Source organism: Xiphophorus maculatus, chromosome 4 (genome assembly GCF_002775205.1).
Source record: "Xiphophorus maculatus strain JP 163 A chromosome 4, X_maculatus-5.0-male, whole genome shotgun sequence".
Lineage (NCBI taxonomy): Eukaryota > Metazoa > Chordata > Actinopteri > Cyprinodontiformes > Poeciliidae > Xiphophorus > Xiphophorus maculatus.
The window spans coordinates 13,940,936-13,957,183 of NC_036446.1; the positions used below are offsets into that span (position 1 = coordinate 13,940,936).

The 16,248-nt window shown below is 37.0% G+C and overlaps 1 protein-coding gene across 4 annotated transcripts in view; it reads left to right on the forward strand.

Annotated features, from left to right (window-relative positions):
* The window catches only part of csmd1 (CUB and Sushi multiple domains 1), a 413,944-nt gene that overhangs the window by 374,731 nt on the left and 22,965 nt on the right, over positions 1-16,248 (forward strand). For all 4 annotated transcript variants that reach the window (XM_023332533.1, XM_023332535.1, XM_023332534.1 and 1 more), the window contains exons 59-62: positions 2,312-2,488; positions 6,132-6,317; positions 10,587-10,763; positions 11,702-11,881. In XM_023332533.1, coding sequence (XP_023188301.1) covers positions 2,312-2,488; positions 6,132-6,317; positions 10,587-10,763; positions 11,702-11,881 — 720 coding nt within the window. The remainder of the gene's footprint in view (positions 1-2,311; positions 2,489-6,131; positions 6,318-10,586; positions 10,764-11,701; positions 11,882-16,248) is intronic.

Genomic DNA, 16,248 nt, shown 5'->3' on the forward strand with positions numbered 1-16,248 from the left:
AGAGTGAACTGGAAGGGAAAAAATTACTTATTTAGGGTAGAAGGGTTGAATGGGGTGTGAGAATTTTTCTGTGATTTTTAAATGATCTGGACATGAAAGCATTACAAGTTTTCCTCCTGATGTTTTTGCTCACATCTTTTAAACTATATGTGTAAAGCTGTTCTGATCTGTCTCTTTGAATTTATATTACATATAGGGTCACTTTTATTTAGATTTCAAAACATCCAAGTAATACAATATTCCTAGATTATGCCTTGCTCACATATATTAGAATAGGAGTTCTGCAAAGTTATAACCATTTTTTACTGATATTGGTAGGGTCAGCAAATTGCATGTAAAAGTAGTGCATTATGGCAAAGTATGGCCTTTCTGGATACCATAAACATCCACATACAGCATAGCTACAAATGGAAAAGTTGTATTAGGGCTACTACAAATAGTTCAGTCACACTAAGAAGTGGATAGTTTGTACTATGTTTTTCTAATTCAGCAAAGCCTTCTTCCAGATGTAGGAAGCAAAAGTAAAGCCTTTGGAAGATGCAAAAATTTCCCCTAATGGCTTCAATGAAAGTTCTTAATATAATCTCTCAGAATACATATTCTTAATGTAGATTTAGGAAAAGGTTGAAGTCACAAAATGTTCAAAAACTTAACATTCTGGTGGGTAATTAAGGTTGTGTGTACAAAATGCCTCAGTCCTACATTTGTTAATTAGCTTTTGTTTGTCTTTTTGTTTTACTTTGAATCCTGTGTTGAATAATTAAGTACTTTGGTTCACAAAAGTAGAGTTTTTTTTTCTCTTCTTATAGATATAGAAATTTCTTACTACAGTCAAACACATTTGTCACATAGAACATTTTAAGAAAACAACCTTTTTGCCCCCTGAATCTCAAGAGAAATGCCTTTTTGAAAACCAAGACTGGTATCCTTTCTTTTTCTTGGATGGATCAGTGACACATGTGACTGTAACAAGTCTCAAGTGTGATTGTCTGTACAACACCTTAGCCTGAAGCTCCCCAACAGTCCATTTGAACTGAAAAGGGTTTCAGAAAGGAGATAAAACAAATAAAGAATCAAAGAAAAAAGCAAAGTTACCCTGCTTTCAAGCACTTCAATCATCTGCACTATTGCATTTGAGAAGCACTTACTTTTTTCTGTGGAAGCAATAAGATCATGGTGTGTTAAAGCTTTTCACACACTATCTCTCCGCCTTGCTTAGGTCTTTAGATTTTTACTTGCATAAAACATGGCATGACACATCAGACCAGTCCTAAAAAGAACATGGTGCATAAAATGCATAGTTGCTCATTAAAGCCGTGTCATTTATAATGAAATTACTCTCATATTTACCTTAAAAAGTAAATATGAGAGGAGAATATTAAGGAATTCTTCAAAAACATGTCTTAAAAATAGCATCACAGCCAGGTAAATCTTTTTTATTAATATTTGGCAAAAAAAAGTAATACAAGGAGTGAAATGGCTTGAAGAGCCACCAAGATGACTCAAAGGAGCGAATGAGAAACTGAGAGGAAAAAAGAAGGTTCAAGTGAGAAAGGGAAGCAATCATAAAAAGGCAATAGAAGAAAAAGGCTTAAAGGTTTTTGCATAACTGTGTGTATGAGTGTGTAGGGGTGTACATAAAAAACTGAGCATGTTTCTCTTAAGGCAATAGATGTTCTTGTTAGGAACCTACTATGGCTGACAGAAACATCAAGATTAAACCAGAGAGGGATAGAAGCAGGCTGATTCAAAGATGAAGGGAGAAGCACAAAGAGGTGAGCAGAAGTGCAGGAGAAGACAATGTCAAAAGAGAGGTAGAGATGAGGAATCTGGCAGAAATGGAAAAAGTAGGGGACGTATCTGTGCATCGGGCATCACATTCAAGAAACAAGGTCTTATCGGAAAATTACTGGCTGATTGGAGATCACCAGGGACCAAGAAAAAGGGATGAGTAGAGAAGGTTTTATGAGCACAAACCTACCTGTGGAGACACATACTGCAGACTTACCTCGTCACTGCACTATTTCTAGCTGATTTTCGTTTCATATCAGTTTTCAACTCAAGACAAATGTCTGCCTTTCTATAGCCGTTTGTATGCTTTCACACATAAACACATACATTATCAACAAACACCTGAGGTAATGCCTCACTTTTTCTTCCTGTCACCCTCTCTCCTTCACCGTCTGCAGAACCCCAGCTGTACTGCCTAATGCAGTTATGTATCTGGAATCTATAACTGGATTTACTCACAAACTCTAACCCCACCCCTGGTCTGTCTCCTTTGTGTTCCAATGTCTCATCATCTCTATAGCTATTTCCTGTGGCGATCCCGGTGTGCCACCTAATGCAGTAGTCTCGGGAACCCACAGCTGGACATACGGTTCTGTTCTGCAGTACTCCTGTTTGCCTGGCGGGGTTCTAGTGGGAAATTCTACTCGCAACTGCCAAGAAGATGGCACATGGAGCGGGGCACCGCCCTACTGCACAGGTAGGCAAACTATGTTTAAGGCTGTAAACAATCACAGCTTAAAATGTACACATTTGCACAACTTAACGCTTAGAAATTGTTCACTAAAATCAGATATATCAGTTAAAATGATCAACAATAGATGTAGTGTATCTAATTTTGTTTAAAGTATTCTACGTAAGCATGTAGTTTATTTTCTTATAGATTGCAAAACCTACATAGATGGTTAATTAAACTCTACCTTCAATAGTTATTTGCATTTCTGGTGAAAATGTATAAAAACATAAAATGAAGTTATAGTTTTAATGTAAATAGACAAGAAGCAATACAACATTAAGAATTTTTTTTTAAACAAAATGACTGCCATACTTATTGACACCCTTTACAGATGTAAATTGAATGCATGCAAGTACAGCTTTTATTTTTATTTTTTATTTATTTATTTTAAATTAGGCCCACTTTTTTAGGTTAATAGTAGGGTCAGGATCTTTTAATTTAATTATACCTTTCTACAATTTCTTATTTTTCTTAAATTTAAATATGATGTTACAAAGATGTATATTTATTTTGGTTAACTTGGGCAAGAGAACATGCCATTCAAGTAAAGTAGATATATGTTGTATATCTAGAATCAGAGAAATATTTTAAAGAAGTAAAGCAACTTGATATGTTATGGTTGGTGTGGGGCATAAACACGCAGATTTTGCTAAATATCTAATCATTTTTGCTAAATGTCTAATCATTTTTTTTTTTGTTTTAGATAATACATCAGCAGTACAGATTTCATACAGAACCTATTTTTACCAGGGTTGCTGTGAGGATTCTTAGTCACCTTAAACCTAAACCAGTCCAAATAGTATTAATGGAGTCACTGGTTTTCTTTCATTTCAAATACAGTCTCCTTTCAGGTGCAAGCAGGAACTGTGGTTAAACTGACAGAGTGGAAATAATAGCAGAACCACATGCAAAGTGTTTTGCACTTCATTTTGAACAGTAAATATTGAATAAACTTAGTTTAATTTTTGTTTGTTTCTGCAAAGAGAGAGAGACACTAAGGAGGGATTTGTGGCTTCCAGCCAACTATCAAGAGAGACCCTTTTTTCCATAATCATGAAAATGTCTGCAGTTATCATGCTCAGTTGTGTGGTAGTCATCAGTTATTTCTACTTGTACTGAAGTGGGACTTCACTTGTTAGGGAGTATTTTTAAACTGCAGTGTTGTCATTTTTTGACTGAGCTAAAGAGCTGTAAATCCTTCTACTACAGGTTAGCTCACTGTATCAAAAGCGAGGATGATGAAATTAGATTACCTTTACTTCTACACTAATCACTGCTCATTATGGCTGAACATTAGTCTTTCCCCTGCAGATTAATAGCAGTGAGCACTAACTTGTAGCGCATGAGTGTGTCCCAGGAGAAGATTTTGAATTTTCCACAATTTGGGACATAAATTACACACCTGAGGAGACATCATAATTTGAAATCAGTTAATCAGTTTAATAGCTGAAAAACTGCATCAAGCTGTTTATAACCTTGATTATAATTACCTACCCCTTGCTTATCAAAAACAAACCACCCCATGACCACACTGCCCTTTTTTGCACATGTTTATTTCCTAACTGTATAAAATAGACTCAAAGTGAAGTCATTATTGAAGATCTTTCTTAAATAACATTATTCCAGTCATTTTGTAGCGATGTGTGGATTCCATCTTAAGAAGGTGGTTTACACTGAACATTCACTTTAGGCAAGGCAACTTTATTTATATAGCACCTTTCAGCCAAAGGCAATTCAAAGTGCTTGTACAAGAAAGTTAAAAAACAACATATAACAAGAAGATAGTAATAATAATAATAAAAATCAAGCATATTAAAAATAGACAAAATAAACATTAAACATTTTAAATATAGTGAATGAATAGAATTAAAAAAATTAAGAATAGGCAACTTCAAATAAGAAGGTTATTTTGAACTTTAGCTCAATTGCTTGAGCTACAGGATACTATGACTACAACAGCCTTAGTCTCACCTCAAATGTTTGACACCTTCATATTTTTTTAAAAATATGGAACATAGAATCAAGGCAGTTCTGAAGAGAAAATGGGGTCTAACCGAGTACTTACAAGGTCTACATAATAGACTTAAAGTGGTTGCTGAGTGTGTCCGCAAAATGTGACCTTGCACTGAGCAACTGTCTCTGTGACAGTCTGCTTGTGTCTTATAAAAATTCTCCCCACTTGTGATAAGATTCTTGCTGGTTAGAAAAGACAGCAGCATGAACTCTGACAGTCTTCTGTTTCTCCGGGTGACTGTCTCCAATGCTATTCTTGACTGTGTGCTGGTTGGCTAATGTTGCGCATCTGAGAATAAGTCGGTGAAGTTATTCTTGTTTCCTGTGCATAATGTAAGTGATGCTTTGCAGCAGGCTTACACAGACACAGGCCCCATGTTAACAAAAAAATGATCATTTTGAAATTCATCAACTATTGTCTCAGTAGTTGAAATGCAATGAGCTGCCTGTGATGGCCTGAAAACAGAGCACTAAGCAGGGAAGATTTCAACCTGCAGCTAAAGACTTGATTGAGATTCAAGACTCTGCATTCAGAGGTGCACCCAGTTAAACGGACAATTCCTACTGAGTTTGAGCTGCTAAAGTTGTGACGCGCTAAACAGATCTTTAGAAAAGTTTATGATGACATAAAAACAACAATTACAGTTGTTTGCATGTCTGGGTATATATGCATGTATTTGTGTGTCATTATATCAAACAGAAGAAAACTGTTTAGGAACTAATCAGGCTAACAAACATGAACATTTTTGATACATAATGGTTTTAAGCGAAAACATTTTGCCTTTCTACTGACCATAAGTCACACTGTTTTCATAGTTTGGCTGGTCTTGTGACTCATACTCAGGTGTGACATATATGTTTTTTTCATCTTCATGACAAAATTTTTTTGCTGTTGCTGTAAATTTTAATTCATACTACAATCGTGAACCAAGAATTAAGTATTGGCGTTTGCCTTGGAATGTGCTTCTAGGAGAGGCAGGATTACGTCTCCATGCCCTGGTAGTTGCGAAGAAAATGAATAAAAATGACCTTGTAGAGTGGCTTTCTTTGTGCTACTGCTTCATGCAATGCAACCGCCTCTATCACCCAATGTTTACACTGCATGCATCTCCGCTCCTCTCCACCGGCGAAGTACACAGTGGATAAGAGTCATTCCCAACTTTGATTTAGAGCAGGAACATCAGTGTGTCAGAAACTGCCGGCAGACTTCCAACCCATGGTCTTCAGTTTCTGTGAGTTTGTTGTAAAGCAGGAAACTGAACATGTCACCAGATCATATTATTAACATGGACAAGATTACCCTCACGTTTGACAATCTCTAAATAAATGCTAGTTATACTCCAGAGAGACTTAAAGTCAGAAATATACAGTATTAAGCTTTTTAAAATTTCTAATTGCATCAAACAATAAATATCATGTTACTCTTGGTCTTTCTTCACATGAAACGTATTAAGTAAATTTAAATTGTGTAAGTGAACTGATTTGTTGGTTATATCTTATAGTTCCACTGCAAAGAAGAACTACATTTCTTCACCTAAATATGAGCGTTGTTATTCTTTCTAAATTTAATTGACCATTTCTCATTTCCCTATAGGAGCTAGTCCTGGATTGTGCGGAGACCCTGGGATCCCGCCACATGGCACCAGACTGGGAGGGGAAGAATTTAAGACCAAGAGCCTTCTGCGTTTTAGCTGCGAGGCCGGGTATAATCTGATTGGCTCAGCTGAGAGGACCTGTCTTCACAACAGCAGCTGGAGTGGTACACAGCCCGTGTGTCAAGGTAGGAAGTGGAGCTCTGACCATTTGTTTGAATTCTGTTATCTAATAATTTCGTTCTGTAACGATCAGGAAGCCGTTATAAAGCTGCACTGCACCTCAAAGATCGTATAGCTTACAGAATACCTGCATGTTTCTGTCACAGCACTAGGTTTTATTTCTACTGAAAATCGATGAAGTGATTCTTCTGTGGAACAAATCAGATATTTATGTACCTTTGTAAACAATAATCTACATGTGCAAAGCCTTTTTAAATTTGTTTCATTATAAAATCCGGCTGCCTGATTTATACCAGGCCCTGTGATGTGACAACATAGCATATTGAGAACTGTCTGTCTTGTTGAGACATTTCGATAGCAACCTATTCCTGGCTCATTACCTTTGGGTCCCAACCCAGTTTCTTTAAAACATTACAGCTGAAATGAAATATGCTATAAAATGAGTCTTTCCACATTTTGCGAAAACCTATAATGCATTTGTGGATGTGGACTTTTCACCATGCACTGGAAAAATATAAATCAGCTGAGGCCCAGGAGTTGTTGAGCATTGGCTCTTTTTCTGCACATAAAGCAGCATCAGGCACACAACTGACAGTAAGAAACTGATCCTTTATCAAACAAACAGGCTTCGCGCTACATACTATATATTTTCTATAATGTGAAGAAGCTTGCTCATTGTTCATTCTTGCAAGCCGTGACAGAGATAGAGTATTCATGAAATGAAGCCCTGTAGACATGAGTTATGAATGTGTTGAATCTGAGCTTCTTCAATTTTCTCCCCGGTTCAGGATCATATTTTCACTGCAGATACATATCTCTAAATTAGAATAACATTGAAAAGTAAATCTATTTGAGTGATTAAATTCAAAAAGTTAAAATTATATAGCTTCATTACACACAGAGTGATATATTTCAAGGTTTTTATGCAGTTAAGTTTGATAATTATGGCTTACAGCTAATTCAAACACTAAATTTCTCAAAAAGTTAGAATATTACATGTGACTGGTTTGTAATACAGAGGAGATATGTCTATGTACTGCACAGTATGTACAGTCGATACTTGGCCTCCGGCTCCTTTGACATGTATTACCATCTACTTTATAGAGTCAAACATGGAGAACCAACATCTAGTTTTATCAGATCTGAATCCAGAGAAACCCCAACTAGGTTACAAATTTGTATCCTTACTAAACATGGGGAACCAATATGTAGTTCTATACTTTTACCTTTTTGTAAACTTTTTATGCTTTTATTTTTCTCTTTTGTTATTATGTTTGTATTTCCTTTAACTCGTGTAAAGCACTTTGAATTGCCTTGTTGCTGAAAATTTGCTATATAAATAAAATTACCTTACCTTATCAGTGCATGGTAACAATTAACTTAGCCTTTGGGTCTCCTGCATTGTTGCGTCTGTTGTCTCTGATCTTCCTCTTGACAATACCCTTCAGAGTCAAAAATTCATAACCAACTCTCTCAAGCACAGTTTTTTTTATTGTGGACAATGCTGTTCACAATAAAAAAAGAAAGTGCTGAAAGATTAACAGGAAGTGCTGGTTATAAAATTTTGAATGTTCCCCAGAACCTTGCCCCCATTAAGTCTCATTGACTTTGGAGTTATGTGCACTGAAATATTTCTTTGAATATCTCATAGATTCTCTTTTGGGTTTAGTTCAGGGAAATTTGGTAGTCAATCAAGCACTACCAAAACAGTCAAGTACTCTTGGTACTCTCTTTTTGGGTAGGTGCCAAGTCAGAGTGGGAAATAAAGGTTTGTCTGTAAAGGAAAGGATAAAATGTCTTGGTAGATGATTCTTACTAATCATTTACCTAAAATGTCCAAAAATTGTCTTGGTAAATGACTACAGCGACTTTGGACTTGATAAAACACAATTGACTAATATCAACAGATGGCAGATGTTAGCTGTGCTTCACATCATAATCCCTAAATCATCACTGACTGTGGAAATTTCACACTGGACTACATGCCACTTAGCTTCTGTGCCTTCTCACTCTTTTTCCAAACCACAGGACAAGAGTCTTTCTTCTTTATTGTCATGTCTCTTCTTTACTTAATCTTATTTGTTTCCCATTGTCCAAGTAACACACAGTTAAGCTTTCTGTTATTCAGGAGTGACTTAAGATAAGTACCGTAATGCAACAGTTGTATATCCCAAACACATCTGTGTGTTGCAGCACTTGAAGCGCCGATTCCTGCTGCAGTCAATGTCCTGTTAATCTCTCTTTTGAGTGGGATTTGCTTCGCAGGTTTTACAAGACTACAAGTGCTCCTATTTGTCTGCTGTTGATTATGATGCACTTGGTAATGTAGTCAAAGAAGCTATTAAACATTTTCCCTTAAAAAAAGGATTTATAAATTTAAAGCCAAAGTAGCTTCTACAAAACAGAAGGAAAAATAAAAAGAAATGTGATGTGATGTGCTGTATTATTCTCACAAGCTCAAAAACAAACCTGAGTGGAAAAATTCATTAAGTTTGTGAAATTTGATACAAAATTGAGATATAAAATCTATTATATCTGTCTCTCTGAAATGAATCTTGTGCGTCACTTTTCTAATAAAGCTCAGTCTTTATAGTAGCAGTTTTTGAAGGCACTCTGTGGGCAGATGGGAATTTACGGGAAATTAAAGAAGGTCTCTGTAGCGCTATAGACTCACTGGAAACCTCACACTGTTCCCCAAAATATTGCAGCTGAGTAAAGCACATAATCTCCAGTGTGTCTGAGTGCTGGTGTTAGATGATGGAGTTTTTGGAAGGGTGAGTCATACAGTATCGGTGTCCACTTGAGCATTGTTAAAGGCCTGTAAAAAATAATTACCAGAATGCTAAAAGTCAGCCTTAACAACTTAAGGGCTTCCTGATATAGCTGAGCAAAGACATCAATTTGCTCTGATATAAACATCAGTTTAAAAAGTAGTAGGTTTTGTTTGCTGTGTTTATCACACTGCTTGACTTCATAAAGGTCAATATTGCTCACCTGTTGATTAATTGCACTCCAAAAGAGTCTTGTCAACCCTGAAATTATTGCTGCTTTGAAAATCCCAACTTTAATGCAGAAATGTAATGTAATTTTTCTTCATGTCAGAAATCAATATGTTTGGGTTGTAGTTTCTTATGGCAAGGAAAAAGCTATAAGGCACAAAGTGTACATATAACTTTTTTTTTCCTTTATTTGTAAGAAAGTCTGAACTCTATTAAATTGATTACACATACTAAAAATCCAACAGAAACATGCACACACCTTGGAGATGCACGTCTGTTTGCCTTTGCCAGGGCCCGTGTTTGTGTAAGGCTAATTATTTATGTCTGTCTACATTTGTTTTTCATTAGGCTAATAGTGGTTAAAAGTTGATTCAGAAACGGTGAGATTTCTATCACCGGGACACAAGTAAACAAAAATCCATAGACACAAATACATACACATCCACAGACTGCTGCTACGGCACACACTCTTAACACTCCTAGCTGAAAACAGCAAAAATTTACTCTTGCACCAAGCTTTAAAAGGGTCCTAACAAATGAATCCAATCAATAGGTGGTTGATTGTTAAAGGCTGTCAGCTGTCATGATCTTATTAGTGAAATGCGCTGTGGGTGGTTGCTAATTCCTCCTGGTTCAGTTAATGTGCTTTGCCAGCAAACTAAAGTTCAATGAATCAGTAGTTCAGACCTTTCCTGTCTGCATTTAGTGCCCTTCCTGACAGTTTTGTAATGCAATCCGTAGACCAGTTGTGATCAAAAATTTAAAAGGTCTTTGCCATATCCCTCTCTGTCCACAAGGTCTAAATAATGAACCAACTCTACAACCCGGCAGCGTGAGCAATGCTTCCTTTGTTTTTTTCTGTATAAATGTTAAAGCTCATGAATCTTTTGCCCGACAGTCTGATTTTTTTTTTTTCAGCAGACAGAACCAGGCAACACTTGGCCTTGGTGTTTTTTAATGCTTTAAGCAGCAGCCCTTTGGTAGATGATGCTGATTTATTCGAAGCTTCCAGTTAGTCTTAAGTGCACAAATGTAACCCAGAGCATCTGCCACTCAGTGTTGGGAATTAGGCCAACGACCTTTATTCATCAATCAGCCTCACTAACTAAAGGATGCATTTTAGGTTATTTCCAGCTGTCTCCAGTGATAATCACATTATTGCAGCCCAGAGCTGATCAGCACTGATTGACAGGAAGACACTAACAGCTCGCTTTGCAGTTATTTCCTCCATTAATCAGTGCTGACGGGTATGCTTTTTTTCTCATCAATCCTCAGCTGTTTCTTGTGGTAACCCTGGCACCCCTGCCCATGGAAGAATTGTGTTCAGCGACGGCATCACTTTTGGCAGCTCAGTGGCTTACTCGTGTTGGGAAGGGTTTAAAACATCTGGATTGACCACCAGACACTGCACAACAAATGGGACATGGACTGGTCAGGCCCCAGATTGCACTGGTAAGCAAGCTTTTACATGATTACTATCTATGCAGTTTGTATTTTGAACACTGTTAGTGTAGCAGGGTTGCAGTCATAATATCAGTGATGCATTGAGGATAAGAAGTTTAGTTTAGATTGGTATCCATCACCAGTCCAGCATGTTATATGTAGGTAAGTGTAAGTACCGTATGTTGCATCAAAATACTTTAATTTGGCTAGTTTAACAGAAAACAAACATTTAGGAAACAGGAGTAAAAATGCATAGTTTTAAAAAAAGCAGGATCCTGCACCTGGGAGCGAAAGGATTCTGCATGGTTGGGCTGAATTGCTGAAATTGGTTTTCACTGTCGCAGTTGCGTGACAAAATACATGTCCACTTCATGTCATCTTCCCATTCTTATTACAACCCCTCTGAGGAACATTTTGCCTCACTCTGTATGCAAAACTATTATATGATTGGTCTGAATTTTGTTTATTTGAAAAATGGCCTCAACTACTTTTTCACCCACAAAGTAGGATGGATAGTGTTGAGGAGCAATTCTCAGAGGCTAAGAGGAAGTACATATATGTAATTTTTCTCCTCCTCTGAACTTGTAAGTTTCCATGATTGCTGTGTTTACTATATTGCTGTAAACCACACATATGTCAAAACAACATGATGCATACTGCAGTGGGAGGGATTTCACCAGACGTTGGTTCGGTGTGTCTTGAAGGTTGTGTGAAAACAATTCGACTTCTGTCTGACCATGCTGGGCCCTTTAAACAATGCTGACTAAGAAACATTTGTTTTTCTAACTGTGACAGAGAGCTCTGTAAATAATCCTGTAACTCTTGAAAGAGAATTGAATAAATTAACATCTCTAAAAAAACAGATAAAACCCTTTCCATGTTGCTGTAGCTAAGAATATTTTTTTTCTGGCTTGAGAAAAACTTTATTTCTTTACTTCTCCTTCCAGTGATCAGTTGTGGCGACCCTGGGCCCATCGCCAACGGCATCTATTTGGGAAGAGAATTTACCTTCAACCATACTGTGGCCTACCGCTGTAACCCTGGCCACCTGATGGAACCAGCTGGACGCAATGTTCTGAGCTGCACTAAAGATGGAACCTGGAACCAAACCAAACCCAGTTGCAGAGGTATCAGAAAGCAACATAAGTGGCAGATTTACTATCCGTAGGCAGTTTACCATCTGGTCGTGTTTCAGAAATGGCACCTCTGGGAGTGTCCAGCTTTTTGTATGAGATACCACAACTGTTCTGATCTGCAAGTGCAAGCATAATTGGCTCATTTCAAGAGTGAGTCAAAAGCCTATGAGGGGCAGGACAGATTAGTGCAGTCGCAAACAGGTAGGCCTGTTGATCCCCATAGTCCAGTCATTTATACTACATTAGTTAGACAGCAAAGCTGTGTTTCTTGGAGCATAAGACAGGCACAGCAAAAACTTTAGGACCTCAAAGTTTTTTCATCACACAACAAGATTGCATATATAGTGAGATTAGGATTGAATAATTAAAAGTAAGTTTTTGTAAATTAAAAAAAAAATCTTTACAATGACTACTGAGATGACACTACGTCTTTTAATTAATTTGTACATCACCAAGTATAAAAATGAAAAATTGCATCAAACGTGTTGCGTAAGTATTCTTAAACAGATCCTTTGTTGAAGCACTTTTTGACTTTTTAAACCTGCATTCAAGTATGGCAAACTATATTCTATATTATCCTGACAGAAATTTTTGTTGTTCTGGTAGGATTTTACTGACATGCTCATTTTTAATTCTACAGCTAAATACATAGTCTGTAGAGAAGCTACACAGGATCAAAATGACCTTTTATTCACACTAGTATAAATACATTTTGGCACAGTGAAGACAGCCGTCCTTCATCGAAACCTGCTTGTCTTAACAGTGTTTTTGTGGGTGTCTGGTATTCTTCAAATTATTGAATAAATGAGTAGAGTACCATGGCAAAATTAGTTTCTTTCAAAGTACTGGCCAACATCTTCCAAGCCTTACGGTAGAATGTGTAATGGTTTGACAAAATCACTTGAAATTAAGATGTTCTTGACAAATTTAACAACACCTATAGTGGGTTAATGCTGCCAAATCAGATTGTGAGATATAGACTCCTTCCACAGAAAACCGGACGCTCAAATCAAAAACGTGGTTTTACAAAGTCTTAGTTTAATTGGCTGGTGGAGTAGATGGGTAAAGAGTTAGACTGTTACAGTTTTGTTTTGTTTTTTATCTTATTGCATGCATTGTTATGTTTTTCTTAAATAAGTAATATTTGTTAACATTTCTCAAACTTTTTAGAGCATTATAAAAACTGAGAGAGTATCTGATAACATTTTTTGCTCCTTTCAATTCCATCAGTTTATTCGCTACATTAAAGCTCTGCTTATTGAAAAATTACACAGTATTTTCTACTAACATGCATTGAGGATCATAAAAAGGGGTGTGGGAAGATAACATTTCTATGCTATTGGAATTGGTATTAAAAAAAGTGCTGATTTCACTAAGAAATTATATTTAAATGAGTGCTGATTTGCCAAAATAAAAGACTGAGGATGAACTATACTTCTGCTGGAAAATAGGGACACAAAAACATTACCGGTCAAAACAACAGTGTGAGTTTTTAAGGCAAAAAAAAAAAAAAACTTCTGTTCAAAAGAAGAAGTTAAAAGAAAGCATACAGTGTTTGAGAATGGTACAGTAAAACAACCTAGTTTAGACTATTATGCTCAACAACACTAACAGGGAAATGTTTCCTGCAATCCTCTCTACCACCTCTTCCCATAAACAGAAAATATCCTGCTGGCTTTCTCAGTAGCTGAGGCTTTGAACTAAGATGAAAAAAATGAGAAAACTGGGAGAGAGGATGCTGAAAAGGAACCAACCAAAGGAGTTGGAGAGGTAGAACAGAAAAGAAAAAAAAAAAAAAACGATACTGTTGGTGATGGAGACTGACGAGGAAATTGAAAAGTGGAAATTATAGGTGTTAGGGATGAATAAGAACTGGGGATGGAAATGGGCTTCAAGCTCTCTCCCATTTGTTTGTCCACTTTCTTTTCATCTTCTGTTCCCTTAGTGCTCACCTTTCTCCTGCTCTTTAGAGTATTCCTCTCATATCATGAGTTTTGTTTACTCCTCCCATTTCCATCACCTTTGTGTAGATCCAACCCTATTTTGATGCAAAACCATTTATTTTTCTTAAATATGTAAACAAATAAATAGAACTCGGAGAATTCAAGGCAGTAGTTTGACAGATTTTGTAATCGAAGTAATAACAAAGGGTGATAGGTATGCGGTGGAAGGTAAAGAGGCCTAGCAGTGACAAGGGAGGAGAGAGAATCAAAGCGGTAAAGAGGTGCATTTGGAAAAAATGGGATTAGAATGGAGGGTGGTGCAAACAAAACCAACAATGGCACACATTGAGCAACAGAAAGATTAAGAGAATAAGAATTGGGATGTCAAGAAAAAGAGATTTAAGAAAGTGAATGGAAATGGAAAAGGGGGGTGTTTTGATGAGGCATCACAGTGGCAGCAAAGAGGAAGCAAAAGAGAAACAAGTGAGAAAGGAAAGAAGCGATGAGAAAACCGAGAAGCAAATCAATAGCTGCCCCCAAACCTGTAAACACACCGTGAGAAAAGGAATTAGGCTCATAAAAATGTGTTGGCTAGCTGAATTGTGCCAAGAGCGAAATGCCTAAAAGAAAAATAAAGGCAGAGGGGAAGTGGTCCAAAAAGGCGTGAGAGGGGAGACGAGGGGTTCAGGGGTAAGGAATGAGAGAAAGCTGGAGCTGGGGACTAACAGAGGTGAGGTAGGGGAAGATTTGCAAGGAAAGAAGAGTGGGTGGAGTAGGTGGAAGGAGTTAACAATACTAATTAGGTAATGAATTAGTATTGTTGAGATACATGAACTAAGTTTACTTCTCTTCCTCCAGGTTTTGATGTCACCGCACTCTATAGTTCAAAATCCTACATTTCCAAACACAAGTGTCCTTTAGGCACTGGAGACTTGTGGAAATACAGGCCTTGAATATTAAAAAAGCTGAAGTCAATAAAAGTGTTTTCTTTCATTTTTAGACAGCTGGAGTTTGTTCGATAATAACAAAGTTGTTTATATGAAGGAGAAAACACTCATACAGTGATTAATTTGGATCCCCGTTAGCTTCTGGCCAGCCACCAGCTATTGTTCCTGGAGTCACAAAGCAATAAAATGATGAACTGCATGCTGAACAAAACTGGCAATGACTTGTGTGCAGGTGTATAGATTATTCCTTTGGATGGGGGCGGACCAGCCAAACACATTGTAGGAATATGAAATGAGCAATACTGAATGATGAGACACTTTCTTTTTTTGTCTCAGAAAATGACTTTGGGGACATTGGAGGCTTCTCAGAACGCTCGTGACTCTCAAGGACAGAAATATGTTGCTTAAGATCCTGCAAACAGATGTAGCTGGCTCAAACTCATTACATAAACAATGACATGATAGAAAAAGCCAAATAGCTATTATTTCATACTGAGAGAAATTTATAGTTGTATTTTCATACACTCTCAGTACTTCATCTAGACCTTTGATGGGTTCATACATCTACATTTTTTAACCTTTTTTTTTGGTTTCCAGGCAACCACATCTGCTTGCAACAAGCTAATCAACTTACTAATTTTGGCTTTGAATGTCACAAGCATTCTGAAAAAAAAAAAAAAACAGCCTTGTGTCTGGATCCATGTGTGCACCCTGTATCATCAGAGCGGTGTGAATGGAGCATGACACCATCTGTCTCCTAGTTAGACAGAAATTACACTGACTTTATGAGACGTTTGAAGCCTTGCAGATGGTTATCATTATCTCAGGGAGTTAGTTACATGCACACACAGAGATGTTTATCGTGTCATGAAGTTATCTGCACGCACATCAGTGCACGTGAACTGTTCTGCAAGTGTGTGCACGTCATCTTTAATAACTTTGTCATGCATAAACAGCACATTGCCTAATGATCAAATGATAACAGATTCCTCCTTTAATGCACAATAATCTTCAGACAGCCGCAGACAATCTGATATCACCACCGAACACTGGCAGTTTCAAAATTAAGCGTTAAAATAGTCATGGGTTTTTGTGAATCATTACCAGAAATAGAACTGCCGCTCGAAATGTGTATCAGAGGGAAGAATTAAGGGATATCATCTAAATCTTCATTCAAAACACATTTGAAAGAAAACCCAATTTTTGCTGAATAAAAGTAGACAGATTATGGCCTCATTGAATGTTGATGGCTTGGTTTGAATCATGAAGCTTAAAATCTTCATTAAAAGTAGTAAAAGCTTTTTGGGGTAAAGGGTCATTGCAATAATGTTTGACACAGTACACTCACAAATCCTTAAAATAAATGGTTGTTATGGTGACTTGGTGATGCTAAGATGGAACTTTTCTGTTGTTTTCTGTCTGCCAGTGAAATTTGCTCACAATCCCCTTAGCTGTGCATAGTGGCAAA